The sequence below is a fragment of the Bos indicus x Bos taurus genome, chromosome 2 (genome assembly GCF_003369695.1).
Source record: "Bos indicus x Bos taurus breed Angus x Brahman F1 hybrid chromosome 2, Bos_hybrid_MaternalHap_v2.0, whole genome shotgun sequence".
Lineage (NCBI taxonomy): Eukaryota > Metazoa > Chordata > Mammalia > Artiodactyla > Bovidae > Bos > Bos indicus x Bos taurus.
The window spans coordinates 118,836,796-118,862,776 of record NC_040077.1 but is presented as its reverse complement, the minus strand read 5'-3'; the positions used below and the strand labels follow the sequence as shown (position 1 = coordinate 118,862,776).

At 47.8% G+C, this 25,981-nt stretch overlaps 1 protein-coding gene and 1 pseudogene across 8 annotated transcripts in view; both read right to left on the bottom strand.

Moving 5' to 3' along the window:
• The window catches only part of ARMC9 (armadillo repeat containing 9), a 178,616-nt gene extending 165,627 nt beyond the window's left edge, over positions 1 to 12,989 (bottom strand). For 2 of the 8 annotated variants that reach the window (XM_027516141.1, XM_027516155.1), the window contains exons 1-5: positions 12,901 to 12,989; positions 11,064 to 11,151; positions 6,518 to 6,643; positions 1,986 to 2,156; positions 225 to 380 (exon numbers count right to left, since the gene is read on the bottom strand). In XM_027516141.1, the coding sequence (XP_027371942.1) occupies positions 225 to 380; positions 1,986 to 2,156; positions 6,518 to 6,643; positions 11,064 to 11,114 (504 nt within the window). In that variant the 5' untranslated portion in view covers positions 11,115 to 11,151; positions 12,901 to 12,989. The other 6 variants (XM_027516110.1, XM_027516133.1, XM_027516147.1 and 3 more) reach the window with 5 other exon arrangements.
• Positions 841 to 955, bottom strand: LOC113881536 (annotated as a pseudogene).
• Positions 12,990 to 25,981: the final 12,992 nt, after the last annotated feature.

Sequence of the window (25,981 nt, the reverse complement as noted above, 5' to 3'; positions counted from 1 at the left end):
TTTGTCAGTCTGAGTTAACAAGTCTTGGTGCAATAACAACAACAACAAAATCACATTTTATACCAGAAGAAAAGTTTGTTAAAGCAACTTACCTGTACCTTCTTTTAAAATACAACATATGCAAACGTTAGTGTTTTTTTACAGCATGCTTCAGAAATCAGCAGCGTATAAAAGGTGGAACTGCCATGCTGCCCAGGATCCAAGATCTGGAGACAGTCGCTTACCTGGAAGAGTTCTTTAAATGACGGGTGCGCCATGGGGTTGGGAACAAAAGGCAGGGCATAGAAAGGCAGGAACTCCGTGGTCTGGCTCAGGGCCGCCCCTTTGGTCTCCAGGAAGGTTTTGAAATAAGAAATCCTTTCATCCAGGTCCTCTTTGTCCTGCAAGGAAGAGAGGATGTCTGAGATCTCCGGCTTGACGCCAGCTCACCGGTTCACCTGTCCTCCCCCCAAGGCTCCCTCAGTTCCAGCCACGTCGCTGCCATCCTCCTCACCTGGCCCAGCCTGCGAGCTGTCTGCAGTCATCCGAACATCACCCCCTGTTTCACCCCTTCATGAAATTGCCAGAATATCAGAGAACTGCATGTATAATATATATAGTCCAAGTGCTGCCTTTTCACTTTATCATTACCATTTTCTGATACCCTTAAATTCATCAATGTCTTTCTTAATGGCATGACAAAACCTCATCTTGTGGGTCTATCATAATTTATTTAACCAATCCCCCATTATTAGATATGTACATCGCTTTCATAGTACAGATAGAAAGAAATATTTGTCTGCATTCCTCTGATTTCCTTAGGAAAGGTTTTTAAGGATGAATAGTTTTTTTTTTTTTTTTTTTAATATGGAACGCTTTCAAATTTGCATGTCATCCTTGCACAGGGGCCATGCTAATCTTCACTGTGTCGTTCCGCTGTTTTTTTTAAGAGTATATGTGCTGCCAAAGCAAGCACTTAAGGGTGAACAGTTTTTTCAAACAGCAGTTTCCATATCATTATTCCCTTCTTTTATTAAGCTAACCAGGAATTGACCTTGCCAGCTTCACTACTTCCGGGTGTAACCCCAGGCAAGTCGGGTTCCCACCCCCACCCCGATGGGTCTCCACCTTCCCCTGGGCCTCAGTGAGAAAGTCTTCCCTGGCCTCACCTGTTAGGTCCCTCACAGCCTCATACACAGGCCAGTTGTTCTCATCAATGTATCTCCCTTCACCTATACCATGAAGCCCACTGGACTTAAAAAATTTATTGATTTTTTTATCTTATAGCAAAACAGAAAAAATTAGTAAAAACAGATACAAGGGCAATTAAAATCTCCCACAATGGCACCCACCTGAGAACCATCTTTAGGAACAGCCTTCCAAGAACAGCTACTACAATTTGCTATATAGCTGCTCCCTCCACTCTGACCCCTCCTGTGGCCACTGACATGTTAGTAAGTTAACACAGGTCCTCGGGGCAGTAGCCAGTACATGGAGGAGTCACAAAACAAAGGCGGATGGTTCGATGTCAGCCTGGCTGGCCCCCCTCTGTCATTCCCTCCGCACCCCGAGGTTCATCTGCAGAGCAGCCTGTGTCTGCTCTCCTCTCTTTCACACCTCCAGGAAAAGACTGCAGAAGCTCAATTCAACCCATCACTCAAACTTTCACAAACGGGCACACCATTTTCCCACTGTTTAAGCTTAAATTCATCTTCTGGTTGAAAATGTGGTCTAAAGATGCATTCTCTTAGACATAGCCATCTTGAGATAGTCAAGCAAACGAGGACATAGCTTTCATTACAGAAATGACTTTCCATACAAATTAGAAAAGAAACTGCTGGGAATGAGACAGAAAAAGCATGCATCAGGACATATGAGGCCTACTCCTGAGAATAATATGATAAAAGGGGCAAAAAACTAACGTAATCTCATTTGCAAAAGGTAACGGCTAACATCCTCCTTTAACACACCCCGTGGACCAATCCCCCAGCACAAGGTGAACCTACAGGTCTGCCTGCAGAGTGCTTCAGAAGATAGATGGCAAAGTGGATGTGAAGGTAGAACTCCAGCTTCTGGGCCAGAGAGTCGCCGTCCCGGATGGGCCTGGGGATGTGCTCCTCCCACAGCCTGAAGAACACCTTCTGGTCTCCACTGTCAAACGCAGCAAGGAGATCCCTCTGTGGAGAAGACATCGGAGTGAAGCCTGGTCGGTTACAAGGGATGCCACATCTCCCAACACCCCTGATTCTCACACCCTCCCAATGCCTTGCTGTTTTTCAGTCGCTCATTTGTGTCCGGCTCTCTGTGACCCTGTGAACTGCAGCATGCCAGGCTTCGGTGGCCTTCACTATCTCCCGGAGCTTGCTCAAACTCAGGACCATTGAGTCAGTGATGCCATCCAACCATTTCATCCTAGACACCCATATACTCCATCATTTCAGTGTGAGCAAAACTAAGTCTCCTTTTCAGAGGTGAGGGACAGGAAAAGAGAGATCCGGAAGGCTTCAGACTGCCTTGGCTGACATTCCTGCAGACCGCCCCTGGTTTTCCACTGCTCTGCAACATCAAATCTGAGCATACTGAAGAACAGAGGGCTTCCCGGGTAGCTCAGTTGGTAAAGAATCTGCGTGCAATGCAGGAGACCCTGGTTTGATTCCTGGATCGGGAAGATCCCCTGGAGAAGGGATAGGCTACTCACTCCAGTATACTTGGGCTTTGCTGGTGGCTCAGCTGGTAAAGAATCGCCTGTAAAGTGGGAGACCTGGGTTCAATCCCTGGGTTAGGAAGACCCCTTGGAGAAGGGAAAGGCTAACCACTCCAGTATTCTGGCCGGGAGAATTCCCTGGGCTGTATAGTCCATGGGGTCACAAAGAGTTGTACACAACTGAGCGGCTTTCACTGAAGAACAGATGCAATGGTGAAGGTCTCTGAAATGGAAGGAATCTGCCACCAGCACAAGAATACACTCAGGTTGCCCTTTGGACTTGGTGACCCACCGCCTAAGACTGATGAGAATAGCTCGGACCCAGAGCCCAGCCAGACCTCAGCGGAGCGACCTCATACTTACAGAGAGTCACTGACACCACAGCTGCCAAGATGTGGCGTGCGGCCAGGAGTTCAGCCACGTGGAATGGTCAATCCCAGGCCTGGGAGGTGGGACTGAGCGTCGTCACAGGCTTGCTGTTGCCAGAAGTGTGTCTGGTGGAGAGGGCAGCGCAGAAAGTGACCACAGAGCCCAGCTCCCCCAGAGTGATTGCCTCCAGGTCCAAGAATAGGACGCCTGGGCTGGAGACGGAAGGGGAAACACAGGCCCGGCTCCAGGCTAACCTCAGGGTTGCGCCAGCCTGACAACGTGGGGCAGCGCCCATGGCCCGACTCACCACGTGGTGGCTGAGACAAAGAACTCTAGAGAAAGGAGGTGGCAGTCAGCACATCACCTGTCTCACAGTAGGAGCGATAACTGACCCACCACCAACACCTGCTGTGTGACTTTACAGATTTAGGCAAGGTGGTTCGGCGGTAAAAGAATCTGCTTGCTGATGCAGGAGATACAAGACATGCCAGTTCGATCCCTGGGTCGGGAAGATCCCCTGGAGGAGGAAATGGCAACCTACTCCAGTATTCTTGCCTGGGAAATCCCATGGGCAGAGGAGCCTGGCGGGCTTCAGTCCATGGGGTCGCAAAGAGCGGGACACTACTGAGTACGCATGCTTGCCTTCAGGACCAAGAGAGCTTCCTGCTGTGTTTTCCTTTTTGTATCAAATGCCCACAATACCCAGACCTCCATTTTGGGCTCAACTGCAGAAACTTTTTTCAGAGTTTTCTGATTTTTTTTTTTTTTTTTTTCCAGATTTTCTGTAGAATCTCCAGTTCCCCCATCCTTCACCACCATTACTTACCACCATTATTGGGTCACTGTTCTTTTATGCTTTTAATAGTTTTACATTTTTTTCTGTAAATTTTTTTTAAGGTAAAATATTCTATTTGTTTATAATCAAGCTTTTTAACATAAGATAGAAACCTACAGAGAACAGGGCTGCTGTGTTTGGTTTTCCTTAAGTCAGAAACATTCTCTGATAAGGAGTCTTCCAACATGAACCCTACAAAAATGTTCTCTGTATCATGTGACCGAGAACAATGGTCTCTGAATATTACCTCACTCAGGAAGGGACTGGCTTACACTGGAAAGAAACTCAGAAGTTTTCAAAATAAGCCCCACAATGAAATTCTACCTCTTCAAAACTGGCCTCTTTGGGGGGACCTGGCCAGAGGATCCCATGTTCTTGTCACTTCCTAATACAAAGGTGAGAGGGACGTGCTGCTGGGGCCTGGCCCCGCCCCAGGCTCAAGTCTGCTGAGCCCTGAGCAATCCCTGCTGACCACCCAGGGGAGGACTCTCCCTCGAGGTCCAGGAACTGTGTACAGACTCTTGAGGGTGTCTTAAAGCCTGGAGTCAAGTGTTTTCTTAACATGGTTTGGCAAAGTATGCCTACGCATCACATGGCCCATTTACAGTTTATTCTAGACTCTGCATTTGTAGACCTGGGACCACAAACCTTTGCTGTGCCATGACACTCCCAATTTATAAACCATAGTCTGAACCTGGAAATGGTCCCTGCATAGGGCACCCGAAGCTGGTGTTCTGTGACAACCTGGAGGGATGGGGTGCAGAGAGAGGTGGGAGGGGTTTTAGGATGGAGGGGACACGCGTATGCCTATTGCTGACTCATAATGATGTATGGCAAAAACCATCACAATATTGTAAAGTAATTATCCTTCAAGAAAAATTTAAAAATACATAAATTTTTTAAAAATGACCCCTGAATTTAAAATAATATCTACACATAAAGCAATCCGACTCAATGGACATGAATTTGAGCACACTCCAGGAGATAGTGGAGGACAGAAGCGCCTGGTGTGCTGCAGTCCATGGAGTCAGACACAGCTTAGTGATAACAAATAGAACAATCCAGTGTGATAACTCATAGGGGTCACAAAAAATATTAACTTCTCTAATGTAAAGTGTGATCTCAGCCACAATTACCAAGATCAGAAAATTACACACCACCAATAATCACCCATACACACAGGTTCTTAAAGAACTGTAATTAAGGAAATTTTGTCTATTGAGGGCCACTGACACTTGGCAAGTATCACTAAGCCACCGCTCCAGGTATTTTTGTTTGGGAAATCTATAAAGGCGGGACATAGCTGTTTACTGAATGGGCAGAAAAGACAGGCTTCTCACAATCAGAAAGTCTCAAGACCTTTCAAGTTAAGTAGCCTCAGTTTGCATGTCTAATGATGACCAGACTCTCTTCTCCTGCTCTGAAGTCTGCTCTGGGGTTGGGAGGAAGCCTCAGGCTGCCCGGTGCAGCACTGGCAGAGGAGCCCGTGTCTGAAGTGGTGCAGGCTCAGCACCCAGATGCCCAAGGCCTGGAGGGGTGCTGGGCAGGGCACAGCCCCACTCCAACTGCCCGGGCCACTTCAACAGTGTCTCTGCTCGGTGGTACCCAGGCCACGTCATGGGGGAGTCAGGCTATGGCCTGACCTCCAGCAACTCGGTGGGACTCTCAAACCAAGTCTCTGATTTTTCTTGGAAGTTTGTATATTGAAACAAATTTATTAAAATAATCAAATCATGTTTTATGGGTTACCATTGGAAATTCTGATTTGTTTAATACTGACTTAGCCTCACTCCATGTAGTGTTTAGGAAAATGAACAAGAGAGTTATAAGAGGATAAAATTTGTAAATTCCAAAAAATAAAAATATTATCAGGCAAAGCTGAAACAAGCTGCCTCAGGAAATGGTATGTTCTCTTGTCATGGGTTGTACTTGAGGTGAACCAATTCCTTACCTAGAACATTTTGAACGGGACGCAGAATCAAATGACTGAAATGAGGACTTTTTGTTTTTGGCCGCACACGTGGAATCTTAGTTCCCTGATGAAGGACTGAACCTGTGCCCCTTGTACTGGGGGCACAGAGTCTTAACCACTTGACCACCAGGGAAGTCCTTGAAATGAAGACTTTCAAGGTCTTTTCTGATCCCGCTGCAGCCCAGCGCCAGGGGCTCCCAGCCACCCAGGCCTTCCTTTGACAGGGTGCTGCCCTGTATAAGGCTCTTGCCCACTTCGACCTCCCCAAACTAGATGGCAAGCACCCTGAGGGCCGATATTTTGTTTTATTTTGTTCACCATAGTGTCCCCAGTACTTAGAATTAACCTAAACTTCCTCAGGGTGGAGATCACATTTGTCTCTGTTTCTAAGCATTGCGTGGTTTCTTCTTCCTACCAAGAAATATGTATGGAAAAACCTTGTGTTGCCATTCATTTTCTAGGTCAGTCAAGAAAGGATGTGAAATCTCTCCAGAGATTTGAAGATGATATCACCCGTTTATCTATAAACATTGGCACAGTCTAACAAGTTGCTCTGCCCAGGTCCCCAGAAATGATTCCAACATTCTCTAATGGTGACGTATTTTAGAAGTTGGGAGCATCTTGATTACACACGAAAATCAAAAAAGTAAAATGTTACCTGGAATTTCAATGATTTGGGGTCCCTTAAAGAGCCACATGTAGATTTAGATAATGGTTTTCCTTTTATTTTGCATTCTTTCAAAAATGTTTTCAAGGTGTCTTCAAATTCAGCAAAATCTAAATACTGTAAAAAAAAAAAAAGCATAAATGAGCATACATTTCTCTGTTCTAACATCAACAAAGTGACTGTCTTTGATGTAATTGTATCAGCTCAATATTATCACAAATATATAATGGGATTAATTAACTGTCATCTTTGGAGAAGTAATGTGGGATCAGGAATTTACTTATTGATATACATACTAAAGGCCTAGAAAGACAGTATCATAGAAAATATTCATTTCAGTTCAGTTCAGTCACTCAGTCATGTCTGACTCTTTGCGACCCCATAGACTGCAGCATGCCAGGCCTCCTTGTCCATCTCTAACTCCCAGAGCTTGCTCAAACTCAAGTCCATCGAGTCGGTGATGCCGTCTAACCATCTCATCTTCTGTTGTCCCCTTCTCCTTCTGCCTTCAATTTTCCCAGCATCAGGGTTGTTACCAATGAGTCAGTTCTTCACATCAGGTGGCCAAAGTATTGGAGCTTCAGCTTCAGCATCAGTCCCTCCAATGAATATTTGGGACTGATTTCCTTAAGATTGACTGGTTTGATCTCCTTGCAGTCTAAGGGACTCTCAAAAGTCTTCTCCAACAACACAGTTCAGAAGCATCAATTCTTTGGTGCTCAGCTTTCTTTATGGTCCAACTCTCACATCCATACATGACTACTGGAAAAACCATAGCTTTGACTAGACAGACCTTTGTTGGTAAAGTAATGTCTCTGCTTTTTAATATGCTGTCTAGGTTTGACATAGTTTTTCTTACAAGGAGCAAGAGTCTTTTACTTTCATGGCTGCAGGCACCATCTGCAGTGATTTTGGAGCCCAAGAAAATGAAGTCTCTCACTGTTTCCATTGTTTCCCCATCTATTTGCTATGAAGTGATGGGACCAGATGCCATGATCTTAGTTTTTTGAATGCTGAGTTTTAAACCAGCTTTTTCACTCTCCTCTTTCACTTTAATCAAGAGGCTCTTCAATTCCTCTTTGCTTTCTGCCATGAGTGGTGTCATCTGCATATCTGAGGTTATTGATATTTCTCCTGTCAATCTTGATTCCAGCTTGTGCTTCATCCGGCTTGGCATTTGTCACGATGTACTCTGCATATAAGTTAAATAAGTAGAGTGACAATATATAGCCTTAATGTACTCCTTTCCCAATTTGGAACCAGTGCGTTGTTCCATGTCCAGTTCTAATTGTTGCTTCTTGTCCTGCATACAGGTTTCTCAGAGGCAGGTAAGGTGGTCTGGTATTCCCATCTCTTTCAGAATTTTCCACAATTTGTTGTGATCCACACAATCAAAGGCTTTAGCATAATCAGTGAAGCAGAAGCAAATGTTCTGGAATTCTCTTGTTTTTCCTATGATCCAATGGATGTTGGCAATTTGATCTCTGGTTCCTCTGCCTTTTCTAAATCCAGCTTCAACATCTGGAAGTTCTCGGTTCATGTACTGTTGAAGACTAGCTTGAAGGATTTTGAGCATTACTTTACTAGTGTGTGAGATGAGTGCAACTGTGTGGTAGTTTGAACTTTCTTTAGCATTGCCTTTCTTTGGGACTGGAATGAAAACTGAGCTTTTCCAGTCCTGTGGCCACTGCTGAGTTTTCCAAATTTGCTGGCATACTGAGTACAGCACTTTCACAGCATCATCTTTTAGGATGTGGAATAGCTCAACTGGCATTCCATCACTTCCACTAGCTTTGTTCGTAGTGATGCTTCCTAAGGCCCACCTGACTTCACACTCCAGGATGTCTGGCTCTAGGTGAGTGATCACACCCTCGTGGTTATCTGAGTCATGACGATCTTTTTTGTACAGTTCTTCTGTGTATTCTTGCCACTTCTTTTTAATACCTTCTGCTTCTGTTAGGTCCATACCATTTCTGTCCTTTATTGAGCCCATCTTTGCATGAAATGTTCCCTTGGTATCTCTAATTTTCTTGAAGAGATCTCTAGTCTTTCTCATTCTATTGTTTTCCTCTATTTCTTTGCATTGATCACTTAGGGAAGGCTTTCTTATCTCTCCTTGCTATTTTTTGAAACTCTGCATTCAGATGAGTATATCTTTCCTTTTCTCCTTTGCCTTTCACTTCTCTTCTTTTCTCAGTGATTTGTAAAGCCTCCTCAGACAACCATTTTGCCTTTTTGCATTTCTTCTTCCTGGGGATGGTTTTGATCACCAGCTCCTGTACAATGTCACTAACCTCCATCCATAGTTCTTCAGGCACTCTGTCTATTAGATCTAATACCTTGAATCTATTTGTTGTTTCCACTGTATAATCGTAAGGAATTTGATTTAGGTCCTACCTGAATGGGATAGTGGTTTTCCCTACTTTATTCAATTTAAGTCTGAATTTGGCAATAAGGAGTTCATGATCTGAGCCACAGTCAGCCCCCAGTCTTGTTTTTGCTGACTGTATAAAGGTTTTGTTTTGTTTGAGCCCTTCAAGTGGCTCTGGAGGGTATGGGGTTTGATTCTAAATGTGATTTCACCCCTCCTACCACCTTGTTAGGGCTTCTCCTTTGTCCTTGGACATTGGGTATCTTTTTTTGGTGGGATCCAACATTCTCCTGTTGATGGCTGTTCAGTGGTTAGTTTCTCACAGGAGAAGACGAGCATACATCCTTCTATTCTGCCATCTTGTGATCAGAGGAGAAAATGTTCATTTACATAAAATAAATGTGCTTTTAGAAGGAAAATGTGAGTTGTAAGATTCATTATAATTATTCATAGAAAATAAAATGAAAAAAAGAAACAAGAAAAGAATATGTGCAGCAGCCTGAAAAAAGCAAAAGTGATTGGCAGAAGGCTTGATGGCTTTGGGTCTAGTAGGTCACTGGGAATTTGTTACCTGCAACAGGGATTAGAAATAATGCCTGTCCCTAAGAAGAAAGGTAAGTCATTAAACCTGGGAAACACCATCTGTGATCTTCAAGTAGGGCACTAAGGATCACCCTCCGTCTTTAAACATCATGGACAGAAGAGCCTGGCTACAGTCCATGAGGTGGCAAAGAGTCAGACAGGACTGAGCATACACACACACACACACACACACACACATACATACACACACACAGGGTGGCAAAAAGTCAGACGGGACTGAGCGTACATACACACACACACACACACACACACACACAGAGCTTCATGTTAGTGACACAGACTTCTACTGCTGCTCTCCACTTCTCTGCCCATCTCCTCAGTTTGTGGCAGTCACACTTTTCTATTTCCACCTCCTCTAACTCTGGCTATTTCTCCGGGCCCTGTCCACCACCCTCTGCTGTGACGCCTCTGAAAATTTATTCATGATCACACCAAATTTCAAAGCTGCATCCCTCAGGTGGATGCCTCATTCCTGCTCCATGGTCATGTCTCTCATGTGTGACTAAATGCCTAACGGACACTCAGTCACACTCCAAAACAGCAGCAACCATTGCTTTAGCATCGACTCTATGCCGGTCCCCTGATAAAAGTAGCTATTGTTGTTTAGTCGCTAGGTGGTGTCTGATTCTTTGTGACCCCATGGACTGTAGCCTGCCAGGCTCCTTTGTCCATGGGATTTCCCAGGCAAGAATACTGGAGTGGGTTGTTATTTCCTTTTCAAGGGGATCTTCCCGACCCAGGGACCGAACCCATGTCTCCTGATTGGCAAGTGGATTCTTTACTGCAGAATCACCTGGGAAGCCGGCTAAAAGCTGTAGAGAATATCAAAAAGCATAAGGCGTAGGCCTATCCTTCAAAAACTTTCAGTGTGGGGCACATAAAGGTCCATTAATAGGCAACAAGTTAACTAGATGATGACGCAGCCACTCAGTGAAATACTCTACAGTATTCAGAAGTCTGAGGCAGAACATAGGAAGATGTTTATACTGTATGACTGTTGACAGATAAAAGGCAAGCTACAGGGAGAGAAATTCAAGAGGGAGGGGACATCTATGGTTAATTCATGCTGATGTATGACAGAAATCAAACCAATATTGTAAAGCAATTATCAATCAATTAAAAATAAATGAATTTTTTAAAAAGGTAAGCTACAGAACAATGTGCATGGTATCACTACATTTTGTAAAATAAACTATTTAGTCATGTGAATATATTTTGAATATTCAAAGGAAAAAAAGTCTAGAAATGTAATATACTAAACCATTAATAGTGGTCACTACAGGAGCAGAGTAAGAGAATTCACTGTTTACACTTCTATACTGTTTGAATCTTTTACCACGAGCATGTATTGCTTGTATAACTTTCTTTAAAGGAAGTCTAAAAAGCAGCTCTAAGATTTCAGCTTATTATGAACACACTGAAAATTATAAAATGGAAAATAGATAACAGTAATGTAATGATATAAACATTACAAGGCATCATAGAATTTGTTGCATTGTAAAACACAAGCGTCGCAAGTTTTCAAGATCTCTTTCTCTGTGACCTGTGTTTTGTGAAACATACCTCTTTCACTAGTCCAAGTAATTCTGATTCATGAGCCAGAACGTCTACCATATTGAACAGATACTGTTAATTCTCACAGCAAAAATCTCTGCAAGGCAAAAACATAAAACAAAGGCTTTCATTTCAATCATCTGTGAATTAACAAAAGAGAGCTGTAGGGGACTTCCCTGGTGGTACAGTGGATGAGTATCCACCTGCCAATATAGGGGACACAGGTTCCATCTCTGGTCTGGGAAGATTCCACATGCCGCATGGAACAACTAAGCCCACAAGCCACAGCTGCTGAAGCCCACGCACCCTGGACTCCAGAGGCCACAACTACTAAGCCTGAGTGCTGCAACTGCTGAGGCCCGCGTGCCCAGAGCCTGTGCAACAAGAGAAGCCACCAAAATGTGAAGCCTGAGCACCACAACAAAGAGAAGCTCCTGCGTCCTCGACCAGAGAAAAGCCTGCGCAGCAATGAAGACCAAGCAGAACCAAAAATACATAATAATAACTTTTTTAAAAAAAAGGTAGCTGTAGTGGGCAGAATAATGGCCCCCAAAGTTGCCTGTGTCTTAATCCCCAGAATGGGTGAATATGTGAGGTTGCTTAGAAGGGGGGAATCAAGCTTATTCCTACCTCAGGGCCTTTGCACATATTGTTCTCTCTGCATGCAACACTTTTCCCCTTTCTTTCTTCACCTGGCTGACCTCTGTGCTTAATAAACATCACTTCATCAGAGTAGTTCTTCACAACCATCATCTGAATAAGATTCTGTTATGATCATCTCTCAGTGAACACGAGCCATCATTGGGTGTTCTATTACCCTGACATTCTTAAAAAGTACAGAATTTTCTGTACACCTTTATATCATAATAGGCTCACTTACTGAGGACTTATCATATGCCAGGCAATGTGCAAAATGCTTCACATTTAATTTTCACAATAAACCTGAACAATGAATATGATTTATATTCTTCTTTTACAGATGAGGCAACTGAGGCCCAGGGAGGGTGAGGTGTTCCCTAGAACTCAACTAATAAGTGACAAAGTGGAAATTTAAATCCACACTGATATTAACCACTACAGTATTACCCCAAAGTTTGGACCATCTGAATTAGAATCCCCTGGGATGCTTGTGCAAATGAAAACTCCTAGCATCACTCTGATCTTACTGAACATAATGTCCAGAAACTACTTTAAACAATCTCTCCCGATGACTTTTATGCACGTTCCAAGTTTGAGAACCACAGCTTTACTTTATGCAAAAACTAGGGAAAATTTCTTCAGTCACTTTTGAGGGCTGCAGTGGCAGCTTCGGAATTTCTATATGATAAGGATTTAGGGCCTAAGAACTAGTTGAATAAAGGTAAGACTACGGCATTTGTCTGGAGGAGGAATTTGCATAGCAAGCATCCTGTTTTTGCTTAGATTGGAACAAATCTGGACTTAACCTAGGTGCCTGGGGAGAGGGGTTGGCTGATGGATAACGGAAGGGATGGATCTAAAAGCCCCAGGCCACCCTCCCATGCCCCAACTACCTAACTGGACGACCTGGGGCCCCCTTTGTCCGGCTCACTGGAGCAAAGGTCGGGGACTACTTGTGGCAAGCAGCTGGCCTGTCCTCGGGATGTCCGAGCAGCCGCCTCAGGCCCGCGCCAGAAAAAAAGTCCAGGACAGCAAGCGAAAAGTCGGGGCATCCGGCTGCGGCTGCTGAGTTGGCGCATCGGGGTCTTCCTCTGGGAAGAGGGCTCAGCAGAGCTGCGGCCCTCGGGCCCATCACTACTTCTCTCCGCCGGGGGACGGCGGGCTCTGAGATCGCCCGGCCCTGTCGGGGCGGGGAGGACGCACTTACCTGCTCCTCCGTAGCGGACGCACGCGCCTACCCGGCCCGGCCTCCACGTCTCCAGCCGTCGCCCCGGCAACCACCGCCGCCAGCCTGGCACCACGTGGAGCAGAGCAGCCAATCACGGGGCGTGACCTGTGCGGAGCATCCTGGGAGGAAAGGCGGGCCCTGGGAGGCTACGCTCCGAAGCTTACAGGCGTCGGAAGTGAAGTTGGAACTCGCGGAGCGGTGGCGGCTGCGGATGTCGCGCTGCAGAGCCAAGTTACCCGTCCTCCTTTCCACAGTTTCCCATTGGCTCATTTCCACAAATATTGTGCCTGGCCCTGCGGATAAGCCCAATCAGGGTGGAAAATAAACTGGCAAGAGATTGCAGTGTGGTGTGAGTGGAAATAGATGGGCGTCGTTATTCCCATTCCAGAGGAGCCGCCTTCAGTTCAGTTCTGTTCAGTTGCTCTGTCGTGTCCAACTCTGCGACCCCATGGACTGCAGCACGCCAGGCCTCCCTGTCCATCGCCAACTCCTGGAGTTTACTCAAACTCATGTCCACTGAGTCGGTGATGCCATCCAACCATCTCTTCCTCTGTCGTCCCCTTCTCTTCCTGCCTTCAATCTTTCCCAGCATCAGGATCTTTGCGAATAAGTCAGTTATTTGTATCAGGTGGCCAAGGTATTGGAGTTTCAGCTTCAGCATCAGTCCTTCCAATGAATATTCAGGACTGATTTTCTTTAGGATAGATTGGTGGGATCTTGCAGTCCAAGGGACTCTCAAGAGTCTTCTCCAACACCACAATTCAAGAGCATAGATTCTTTGTCGCTCAGCTTTCTTTATAGTCCAACAATCACATCCATACATGACTACTAGGAAAACCATAGCCTTGACTAGACGGATCTTTGTTGGCAAAGTAATGTCTCTGCTTTTTAATATGCTGTCTAGGTTGGTCATAACTTTTCTTCCAAGGAACAAGTTTCTTTTAATTTCATGGCTGCAGTCACCATCTGCAGTGATTTTGGAGCTGCCTCGGAACCAAAAATGTAGCCCAAGATCTGCCTTAAAGCTCCAGGCACTAGAATTCCACCCCACTGCAGCAGTTTCCAGGAATTTAGAGAAAATGTTTTTTCCCCATGTGAAATGTAGGTTTGTAAAAATGAAACAGGATCGCACATCTTCCCTCACCTTGCACGTGGTGCTTTTGAATTGAAGTTCACCAGCACTGAAGAAGCACCTGTGAGTCTCTCTCTGGGCTGGATGCTGGGGAGGTGGCCGGAGATGGAGAAAATCCCTCCCCTCCAGGCACTGCGGGCCAGATCTCGCATGTGTACATCCCCAAGAAGGTGGAGACCACCCAGGCCAGAGATAGGGAAAAAGGCGTGGAGAAGGTAAATGAGCCTGCCTTTGAAGAAGCCCTGAGATGGTCTGTTGTCATCTCCCCAGGACCCAGGCTTGCCAGTGTTCTCTTGGGTTCTGAGATTGTTTTCAAAGTAAAGATTGTATTTAGCAGGAAGAGACACCCCTCCTGGTAATATGAATTGAAAATAAATCTCTCTGTTCATGATGAAAGTTAATATTTATTATCAGCTTACTCTGTTCTGGGGTTGCCAGACAAAATACAGGACAACCAATTAAGCTTTAATTTCTGGTGAGTTTTTAGTATAAGTATATCCCCAATATTGCCTTGTTTAATTATGCGTACAGGACATTATATTGTCTTGTATTTTCATTTGCTAAATATGGCAACCCTATTTCCTTGCATTGTTCTGTTAAGAAGGCTTTCTTATCTTTTCTTGCAGGGAAATAGAGGAAAATAACAGAATGGGAAGGATAGAGATCTCCAAGAAAATTGGAGATACCAAAGGAACATTTCATGCAAAGATGGGCACAATAAAGGACAGAAATGGTAAGGACCTAACAGAAGCAGAAGAGATTAAAAGGTGGCAACTAGTGGGAAAGAACCTGCCTGCCAATGCAGGAGATGTAAGAGATGCAGGTTCAATCCCTGGGTCTGGAAGATCCTGTGGAAGAGAACATGGCAAACCACTCCAGTATTCTTGCCCAGAGAATCCGATGTCAGAGGAGCCTGGCAGGCCCAGTCCATAGGGTCATAAAGAGTCGGACACAACTGAAGCAACTTTGCACTCACGCAAGAATACACAGAAGAACTATACCACGTGGACTCTGAACCAAGAAGACAGGTGGCTCTGAAGTTCCCATGGAACAGTAGGATCCTATGGTCCTTGACGGCCCCCTCCCTGCCTCCATGTCCTCTGCCTACCTTTTGTCTATGGAAAACTTCAATCAAAGAATAAGTTTAATCAGAGAAATGAGAACATGTGAAAACAAAGGAAAATAGGCAAAGGAGACCAAATAATACTAATGTAGTCATTAAGCATAGTCAAGGACCTTTAGTTCTTTCTCAAGGGCTATATATAATATTCGGAGCCATATGCTGTGAGCTGTATTATAGATAACAGAACACCAGGTGGAGAAGTTAACTACATGATGGCCAGACTATACTCGGGACAGGAGCTGCCACAGTTCTGAGAATTGGCCCCAAAGAATTGGGAACAAATGGACCCTGGAACATGAAGATTAACTGTACCTAAAACAGCCAAGATCACATTGGTCAGATCACTGATGACCAATTTGAACATGACTGTTAAGAGATGACTGTGGCTGTTTCTGTATGTCTATAAAAGCTCCTGCCTGTTGGGGGTATCAGGGAGTCTGCCTTTGGACAGATATCTGCCCTGAATTAAAGCAAACTTTCCATCAGCCTGGCCTGTTTATTGGCATTTGAATGGCGAGCAGCCAGAGCCCACACACTTCAGAGCCACCTGTCTTCTTTGCTCAGAGTCCACGTAGAAATAGAAGAACTGGGTCTTGGGTGTCCCAAGAGCTGCTTGGTTTCTTGGAAGGAGAGCACAGCCGGGTGGGAATGTACATCCCCCCAGGAGAGCTGTCTATAGGCAGGGGAGCAGGGAAGTAGGAAAATGGGGGAGACCAGAGCATCCACCCTGGCCTCAAGTGCTGTCCTTCCTCGCCCTGACCCAGGGGTCTGAGTCACATCACAGCCCCTGATAGGTTTTTTTTTTTTTAATTGAGACACTTCACTTTTTAAATGATCCTTTAAAAATTACTTTTATTTATGTATTTATTTATTTAGCTGTGTTGGGTCTTCTTTGCTGTGTGGGCTTTTCTATAGTTGCAGCAAGCGGGTCCTCCTCTCTAGTTGCCATGCAGGGGCTCCTCATTGCAGTGGCTTTTACTGTTTGCGAAGTACAAGCTCCAGGTCACTGGCTTCAGTAATTGCAGCACGTGGGCTCAGTGTTTGCAGCTCCCAGGCTCTAGAGCACGGGTTCAATAGGTGTGATGCCCAGGCTTAGTTGCTTCACAGCATGTGGGATCTTCCTGGATCAGGGATCGAACCTGTGTCTCCTGCATTCGCAGGTAGATTCTTTATCACTGAGCCACCAGGGAAGCAGCTACCCCCAGTAGTTCTGTGGCCTAGATGAGGTTGGTAAAAAGATGCAGGCCTTCAAATGGCCTTCTCAAAGGGCAGACCTGCATCCAACATCATTGCAAAGGAAGTCAGCTCCTGCAAGAAATCCTCAGGCCATTCTCAGCAGTGGTGTTCCTAGGTACAGACACGATTTTTAGGGCAGAATAAAACTAATTTCTAAGCAAGTTTAAAAACACTCATTGAAAGTTAAGGCACATGATGTGAGCACAGAAGGTGGTATGTTGGTTTGAACTTGAGAGTAGATGCTACAGTGACTGCATTTGGGTTGCAGGTGGACACATCCTAAGGACCAGCAAGACGTGGCTCACAGGGAACCTCTTTAGTTAGGTGGCCAACCCTGTCACTAAGCATTTCCTGACCTGATTGTTGTCTCAGCCTAAACACCGGCTCACTCGCTCCAAACCAAATTTACATTATGATTATTGCTTTCACAGTGAAACCTATATGTGGACTTCAAGGGTGTGTATGAGACAAAGTGACAATCCAGCTCCTAAATAAACAGTTGATTAATTGTAACAGTAAACAAACAAACAAACAAAACAGGGACTTCCCTGGTAGGCCAGTGGCTAAGACTCCAGGCTCACAATGCAGGGGGCCTGGGTTTGATCCCTGGTCAGAGAACTATTAGATCCCACCTGACACAACTGACAGTTTGCATGTCACAACTAAAGCTCCTGCACTCCACAACTAAGACCCAGCACAGCCAAACTGATAAATAAATATGATAAATAAATATAAAGAATAATTCATGATGATAGATGTTGCAGGTAGTAACAGTAAATCTCCCTTTTTACCCTTCTCCCCACCTGTACTGAATGTCCCCTGAGTTCAAATGAGCCTGAGGTCACGGGTAAGAGGAAGAACTCCCGTTCAGCTCTTGGGTGAACCCTTTTACTGCTAATAGACAAAGCCCAAAGTGAATGTATGGCCCCTAAGGAAAGAATCTGGGAGGATGAGCTGCTCCCAGAGCAGCTGCCACAGCAGCATATGGGAGCTTGTTAGAAACGCACACTCTCAGGTCCCACCAGATTTGGCAAATCAGAAACCCTAGGGTGACGCCCAGCAATCTAGGCGATGGGGACGGGTGGGCACTCCAAGTGTGGGTCCCACTGGGCGGGCTCGGGAGGGAGTATCCGCCCCGCCTCCCCTCCGCGGCCACACAAGGGAGAGCCGGCCACTGCAAGGCCAGATCTGCGACCGCTTCGCAGCGGGGATAAATCTATTAGCTGAGCAACCAGGCCGCAGCCCGCCCCGCCCAGGAAGCCGCGCAGACATCGCCCCACCTCTCCCCCCACACCCGCCGCAACCCGCCCCGCGCGGGGACCAGGTGGAGCCGTGGTCACCCCCGGAGCCCTCCGCCCCAAGAAGCAACGCTCAAGGGGTCCACGGAGTTTTCACACAGTGATCCCCATCTTCGTGCGGGGGTATGGTCACTACAGTGATCTTGGGCCTGGGAAGGATGGGGTCAGCGCGGGTCCTGGTGAGAGCTTAAGACAGCAGCCCTCGGTCCTGAGCCCGACTCCGCCCCGGCGGCAATTCGGCTCCGGCCTGGCCCCAGGCGTACCCTGGCTGCCCCAACACGGCCATTTCCAGGAACCTGGACCCTGGCTGTGCCAGCCCGGCAGAGAGGTTCCCAGAAATCACCCGAGCTTGGGAGCGGAGGCAGTTCCCCACCCGTGGCCCGGGCATCACTGTTTTCCTCCCAGGACCGCCCACAGCTGTGACCTTGGGAAGGAAGTGGGGCACAGACACTGGGGGTGCGGGTGGAGGCGGGGAAGGGGGCGGGGGTAGGGGGGCGGGGCGGGGGTCGAGGCAGCCCAGCCGAGGCCCACGCCCACCTTCCCCATCACCAAGGCTCTCCGGAGTCCGGCCCTGTCCCTTCTCCTCCCTCTTCAACTCCTGACAAAGTGGCACCAGAGAAGCAAAAGCCTCCTTCACGTCCAGGGACAGAAACCCATCTCAAAGCAGCTTGAGCCAAGACAGACTTCCCTGGCTCCCTTCTCCTCCCGGCCTCTGGGGCTCTGTTCACAGGGAAGTCGGGTGGAGCTGGCCCGCTGGGGACAGAGTTTGAAGGAGGCCTTCAGCTCTTGGCGTCTGTCCTCTCTGCTCTGCCACCACCTCTGTGTGGGGCTGGGACTGGAAGCCAGGTCTCCCCGTGGTTGGGCCTGCGACATGGGCCTGGGAGCGGTGATGACCTAGGCAGAGAGCCAGGGAGGACAATGAACAGAGCCCTGTGAGAGCACTCTCCCTGAGTCTGAGGGCCTGAGGGTCTGGTTCCCCTCCCTCCTGAGGCCTGGCTGCGCCCCAACCCCCCCCCCCCCCCCCGGAAGAATCTGGACTCCCGAGGGCTCTCTGGGCAAACCTGGCTCCCTCCCAGCCTCCCTGCCCACCCCTGAGGCTTGAGGTGGAGCCCTCTAGCAGGAGGGAAGGGAGGGGGGACATGGAGACTGCCCTCATCCAGGTCTGTGACCTCCTCCTCCTCCCTTCCGCTGCGACAGGGGAGTGGCCTTCTCCTCTGTGCCTAGTCCCAGGAGGGCCTGCCAAGATCCTGGGGGAGAAGTAGGCAGAGATGTCAGAGTAGCTACAGTGTGGCAGCATCTGGTCCAGGCTCAGAAGTTTCTGGTAAATAGAGTTAATGCACCCCCACCCCACATTGAGTGTGTGCAGCCCCTGCTCTCAGGAGGGCCTGAGAAGCTGTCCAGGAAAGATGATATGAACCCTGTCCATCCTTCGGGTTCAGGCAAATATGGCCCAGCTGAGGCTCTGGGATAGTCCTGACAGAGGTCAGCTCACAGGGCTAGAAGTCAGCCTCCCGGGGACTGGGCACATCCGGGAAGGACCAGAAAGGTCCTTCATCAAACACTGCAAAACAATCTGAGGCTTGGATCGCTGGCCAGCCTCTAGCAGCCGGATCCCATCGCAGACTCACGGGTCTTTGGGACTACTGCACTGGCCACAGGCTCTGGAGTCAGCGGGATCACAGGAGAAAACTGTAGAGTCAGAGAAGTCCCTGGGAGGGGCCCTCCTGCTGTGAAGGGGCCTCCGTCCATCCCTTCAGCTCCCGGCTGGAAGCTGGAGCCCTTTAGGTGCCGCAGCACCTTTGCTCTGGGCCTGTTGGCTGGTGGATGTGGAGCGGGGGAACTGCTCTGTTTCAAGGCTTCCCAGCTGGGCTGTGAGTGGTGAAGCCCAACAACCAAGGCTGGGCTAGGAGGGTGAAGGGGGCCATGTGGATGGAGAGGAAGGAAATTTCTTTCTCCAGATTTTCTCATAGGCTGAGCACTGGATTTATTTGGAAGAAATACTCAGATAAGCTCTTTGGGGTTAGGGTGGGTGAGGAGCAGATGAGAGGAGCAGTGCTTGGCCTTCTAAGGGGGCTGAGTGCTAGTCTTGCGGTGCTGGCTGACCCACTGCTGTATCCAGGGGTCATTCGGGATGGTGGTGCACCATAGCGGCCCTGCTCCCCGCAGTGTCCAGGCAAGGCTTGGAACCCCCTTGTGTCAAGGCTGTCCAGGTTTCTGGAAGGCCAGGTCTCAGGCCAGGCGAGCTGTGGCCACACAACTGCCCAGGTCTGTTGCCATTTCCTGCAGCAGTGCTGAATCCAGAACACAGGTTTGGAAAGGAACCAAGACAAAGATCGTTTTCTCTCTCTGCCCTGCCCTTTCCTCAGTCCTGGTCCCAAGAGCCCAAGGATTCTGGTCTGTTCTGACTCACATTTTCTAGAACCCTCTGTCTTATGGGCTGCCTTGGTGGTTCAGATGATAAAGAGTCTGCCTGCAGTGCAGGAGACCCAGATTCAATCCCTGGATCGGGAAGATCCCCTGAAGAAGGGCATGGCAACCCACTCCAGTATTCTGGCCAGGATAATCCCATGGACAGGGGAGCATGGGAGGTTACAGTCCATGGGGCCATGAAGAGTCATACACGACTGTGTGTCTAACACTTTCATTGTGTCTTATGGAAATGTGTGTGTACCTATCTGGAGGAAGTAAGGGGCTGCAGACAAGGTAACATTCTTTACTTGCACTTGAAGGTCTGGAGTGAGGCTCACTCTGGATCCTTTAATCAGGAGCGGCAGCAGGGCATGGTGCAGCCCAAGCCCTCTGGGGGGCGGAAGGGGCTCTCTGAGAGGCTGCTGCGCCCCTAACCCACCCCAGCCCCCCTTCTCTCCCCTCCAGGAAGCTGTGAGAGCTGCAGGCGCCTGCAAGGGGAGCCCATTTATTTTCTCTGCTTGCTCAGCCCACACATGGCCTTATAGGGTAGAGGCTGTGCAGAGGCCTGGCCTGAGGGAACACCCTGGCTGGGAGGCCTTGGGGGCCTCTCCACTGAGTCTGAGGCGCTGCCCTGGTTGGTGAGTCTACTTCACCTTCTCAGGCTCTCTTCTCTAACATGCTTTGTAATAATAGCCTCTTTCCTACCCTAAAATGAAATCCCCAGATAATATAACCCACTCACCCACCTGATTTTAAAATGATCATTATAATGTCCTCACTGTAATAGAAAGAAATAAAAGGAAAGCAGTGTATTTAAAGGAGCTTTTATTTTCATATATGAGCTTGTGTTGACCACACGGGAGGACACAAAGCAGTCTGATACACGTGGCCTCAGGCAGTTGCTGTGGTGCAACTTTTTGACTGGGTAGTTCAAGGTGATGAACGGCTCAGAAAATTTCCAGACCAGACAGAGCCCAGTGCTACTCCAGCTGCCCTTAGTGCGATGTCCAGCATGGTGGGCTCCCACCAGAAACACTGTTGGGGTCCCTGATCCTGAAGTGAAGGGAAAGTCGCTCAGTCGTGTCCGAATCTTTGTGACCCCCTGGATTGTAGCCAGCCAGGCTTCTCTCTCCATGGAATCTTCCCAACCCAGGGATCGAACCTGGGTCTCCAGCATTGCAGACAGAGTCTTTACCATCTGAGCCTCCAGGGAAGGCCAATCAAGTGGGAATTAAAAATGCCCACACCCCACCAATGTGGGACATGCTTTCCTTCCGGGGGTGATTGGGTCCTGTCCTGAGAAGCCCGGTTCCAGGTGTGAGGGTAGAGGGGAGATGATTGAATCCACCAAGCTGGGCCTGAGGAGCTAATAACCTGCTGTGGGGAGAGGCATGGGGCACGTGAGGACAAACACAGGGAAAGTTCACGGTCACCACTTGGTGCCTCTGACTTCCCCCCGCTCCCCTGAAGGACACGGTGCTATCTGGCTCCAGCAAGAAGCTCGATATCCCTACCCTCACTTCATCATAGCCAGTGACCAAGTTGTGTCAGTGTGGCCTAAACTTTCTCTCAGATCCATGTCCTTCTCTTTATCGCTTGTCTCCTCCTTCATTCAAGCCTCATCTCCCTGGTGGGTGACTGCAGTGACATCCTCACCCTTACCCCCTCCCCGTTCAGTCACCTCAGTGGTCCCCTAGTAGAGCCCTGCATTAGTTTTCTCGGGCTGCCATACAAAAAACTAGAGACTGGGTGACTTAAACCTCAGAAATTTATCACAGTCTGGAGGCTGGAAACTTGAGATCAGGTGTCGGCAGGTTGGTTTCTTCTGAGGCCTCTCTCCTCGGGTTGCAGGTAGCTGCCCTCTTGCTTGTCCTTACGTATTTGCCTTTGACCTCTGTGTTGTCTGTGTCCTCATCCCCTCTTGCAAGGACACCAGTCATAGGATTAGAGCCCATCCATACGAATTCATTTTAACTTAACTACCTCTTGAGAGGCCCCATCTCCACAGATGTGTGGAGATACACTGAGGTACTGGTGGTTAGGACTTCCATATATGAACTTTGAGGGGACACAGTTTAGCCCGTAGCACCCCTCTTCAACAGTTCCTCTTGAAGTCATCTTTTGGTATCAAACTCCAAAAGTTCAACTCTAAGTGCCCTGTGTTTTGTTTAAGCAAAGAAGAGAATCTGTCATTCATGGCACTTCCTAGTCTGGAGTGGAGGTCCTGCTGGATCTGGAGCGTGTGCGATGCTTTGGATCCCTTCTGAGCTCGGGTTCCTCTGGGTTGACATTGTATTCAGGCTTCGTGTGCAGCAAGGCTCAGCTCTGGGTCACGTCAGAGGTAGAGGAGAGAGTGGTTCCCAGGGGTGGGAAAGGAGGTTCCAGAATTGGTCTTATTGGCTTGGATTGTCCTGACAGACCTTGTGTTCTTCCCTGAGCCTGTCACCAAGGCCTGCGGGATAAGAGTGATGGCAAGCAGCCAGGCTGAGCTAGGACATCACCAGTTCCCTCAGGGAAAAATAAAGGCACAGACATCAGTTCCCAGAAGGAAGGCAGATGGTGGCTGGCCTGCAAACATTACAGAAGCTCACTGGAGAATGAGTGAATACAGGAGAGAATGAGCAACTTGGACCTTCTCTAATGTGGTAGAGAAATGTGAGCTACATCCAGTCACGTATGGATTTAATTTCCACAATTTGTTTAGTCACACTGGCTTTGCCCCCACAAACAATGCTTTTCCATGTTCCCTGTGAGCAACATTGACTGATTTTCTTTTCCTGGGCTCCAAAATCACTGCAGATGGTAACTGCAGCCATGAAATTAAGACTCTTGCTCTTTGGAAGAAAAGCTGTGGCAAACCTAGACAGTCCACATAGTCAGAACTATGGTTTTTCCAGTAGTCATGTATGGTTGTGAGAATCGGACCATAAAGAAGGCTGAGCACTGAAGAATTGATGCTTTCGAACTGTTGTGCTAGAGAAGACTCTTGAGAGCCCCTTCAACAGCAAGGAGATCAAACCAGTCAATCCTAAAGGAAATCAACCCTGAATATTCATTGGAAGGACTGATGCTAAAGTTGAAGCTCTAATACTTTGGCACCTGATGTGAAGAACTGACTCATTGGAAAAGACCCTGATGCTGGGAAAGACTGAGGGCAAGAGGAGAAGGGGACGACAGAGGATGTGGTGGTTGGATGGCATCACCAACTCAATGGACATGAGTTTGAGCAAGCTCCAGGAGACAGTGAAGAACAGGGTAGCCTGGTGTGCTGCAGTTCATGGGGTCACAAGAGTCAGCGGCTGAACAGTAACAACAATTAGTGTCAGCCCCACTGCAGAGTGTGACTTTGTCTTGAACCAGTGGCTTGAGAACGTGGAGGAACTAAGCACAGATTACATGTTCCTGTTTGGAATGAATTAGGACATTTAAAGGTTCTAGGAACTTCCCTGGTGGTCCAGTGGCTAAGACTCCAGCCTCCCAATGTAGGGGGCCCTCGTTCAAACCCTGGTCCAGGAACTAGATTCCACATGTCTCAGCTATAGATCCTCAACTATGACCTGTTGTTGCAGCCAAGTCAATAAATAAATAAATAAAACAAATAGAGACTCAAAGCACAAGAAGATTATGGTGCCTCCCTCACCCGACCCTATTACTGCCATTAAAAATAAAAACATTTCTAAGCCATGGAATAAATGTAAAGAAGTCTAATAATTTGTTCATTTTTCCCATAAAGACTATTTGAATTGCAAATATATGTTGATCGAATTATTTTAAGAAAAATTAAATTATTTTTTCCTGGGCCTCTGCCCCGCTGGCTCTGGCAGACACTCCTGCCTGCTGATGGGGAATTTGGCCTTGCTGCCCCTGTTTGACCCTGGAGCATGGTTTACCCTGCTGCTGGCTGAGGTCTTCCTAGACTCAACACAGCCTCCAGAGAACACTGCAGAGTGGAGAGGACGAGGCACCTATGTCCAGGCCTCTGTGGGGCTGGCTTGGGGCCTGAAGATTCCAGGCAAGGACTGACTGTTGGGCATCCGCTCACAGGCACTGTCTGCTCAGGCAAGGCAATGCATTTGGATCTTGCTGGGTCACTTTAAGCCACAGAGGATGTCAGGCTGGGGGCCCTGGTTGGGTACATTGTGACTGCCCCTGCTAGCTCTCTTAGCTCCTCAGTATGCCTACCACAGGGCTCTGGGTAAGAGAGCATAGCATCTCTTTAAATATGCTGTTGCTGCTGGTGCTGCTGCTAAGTCGCATCAGTCATGTCCAACTCTGTGCGACCCCATAGATGGCAGCCCACCAGGCTCCTCTGTCCCTGGGATTCTCCAGGCAAGAACACTGGAGTGGGTTGCCATTTCCTTCTCCAATGCGTGAAAGTGAAGTCACTCAGTCGTGTCTGACTCTTAGCGACCCCATGGACCGCAGCCTACCAGGCTCTTCTGTCCATGGGATTTCCCAGGCAAGAGTACTGGAGTGGGGTGCCAATGCCTTCTCCGAATATGCTGTTAGACAAATCCAAAGTTCATTTTGCTGGCAAGCAGCAGTCGCCAAGGTGAAGGTAGGGTATTCTGGAGATGGTAGGGGGCCAACAAGCCTGGTGCCATGTATCACATGTACTACAAGCCAGACCAGTCCAAGCGGCCCCAGCAGGACAGCACTCCCACTTTCTGCCACTTGGTCTGCCAATTTGGGTTCTGAAGGCCTTTCCTTTGGGGAGTAACTGCCTCCAGGTGTGTCCTGCCTTGCCTCTAGAGACATCTGTCCTCTAAGGAGGGTTTTGCAGATGGCTGTGTGGTTGGAGGGGTTCTGGGGTCCTGACTAGCCCTGTGTCCACACCCCATCTAAACAGCAAGGGGACCCAGCTCTGGAGACCCCTTTGTGTAGGAGTGTTTCTCAGTGTGGTCTCAGGATCACCTTTATCAGGATCACCTGAGTGCCAGCTAAAGTGATTTCTGAGTTGGACTTGAATTGAGTTTAGCCACTGCCATAGTGGCTACAATAAGCTATTGTTGTTCTGTCACTAAGTTGTCTCTGACTCTTTGAGACCCCATGGACTGCAGCATGCCAGGCTTCCCTGTCCATCACCAACTCCTGGAGCTTGCTCAGACTCATGTCCATCAAGTTGGTGATGCCATCCAACCATCTCATCCTCTGTCGTCCCCTTCTCTTCTTGTCCTCACTCTTTCCCAGCATCAGGGTCTTCTTCAATGAGTTGGCTCTATATCAGGTGGCCAAAGTATTGGAGCTTCAGCTTCAGCATCAGTCTTTCCAATGAATATTCAGGGTTGATTTCCTTTAGGATTGACTGGTCTGATCTCTGTGCAGTCCAAGGGACTCTCAAGAGTAATGAGCAAAAGCAAATAAATAAGCAAAAGCAAACCCAAAAGATACAGGTTTTGTAATCAGACAGACCTGGGTTTGAATTCCATCCTCATGACTTGCTAGATACCCTCATCCTCTAGAAGTCTCATTTTTTTGTAAAACGGGGATGGTAACATTTAGAATTGTAAGGGTTGAAAATGGTCATCTGAGTAAAATAATGTGCTGAACAGAGTGCCTAGCACACAGAAGCTACTGTTTTCCTCTATTTCTTTGCACTGATCATTCAAGAAGCCTTCTCATCTCTCCTTACTATTCTCTGGAACTCTGCATTCAGTTGGGTATATCTTTCCCTTTCTCCCTTGCCTTTTGCTTCTCTTCTTTCCTCAGTTATTTGTAAAGTCTCCTCAGACAACCACTTGTTTAGTCTGAAGCCAGTAGGCATGCTGTCTCAAACACTGTGACAGGGACTTGGGGAGATACGTTGGAACTTGCCCTTAAAGAGCTTATTTATAAGCTGGCTGGGCAGTAAAAATCCCATAC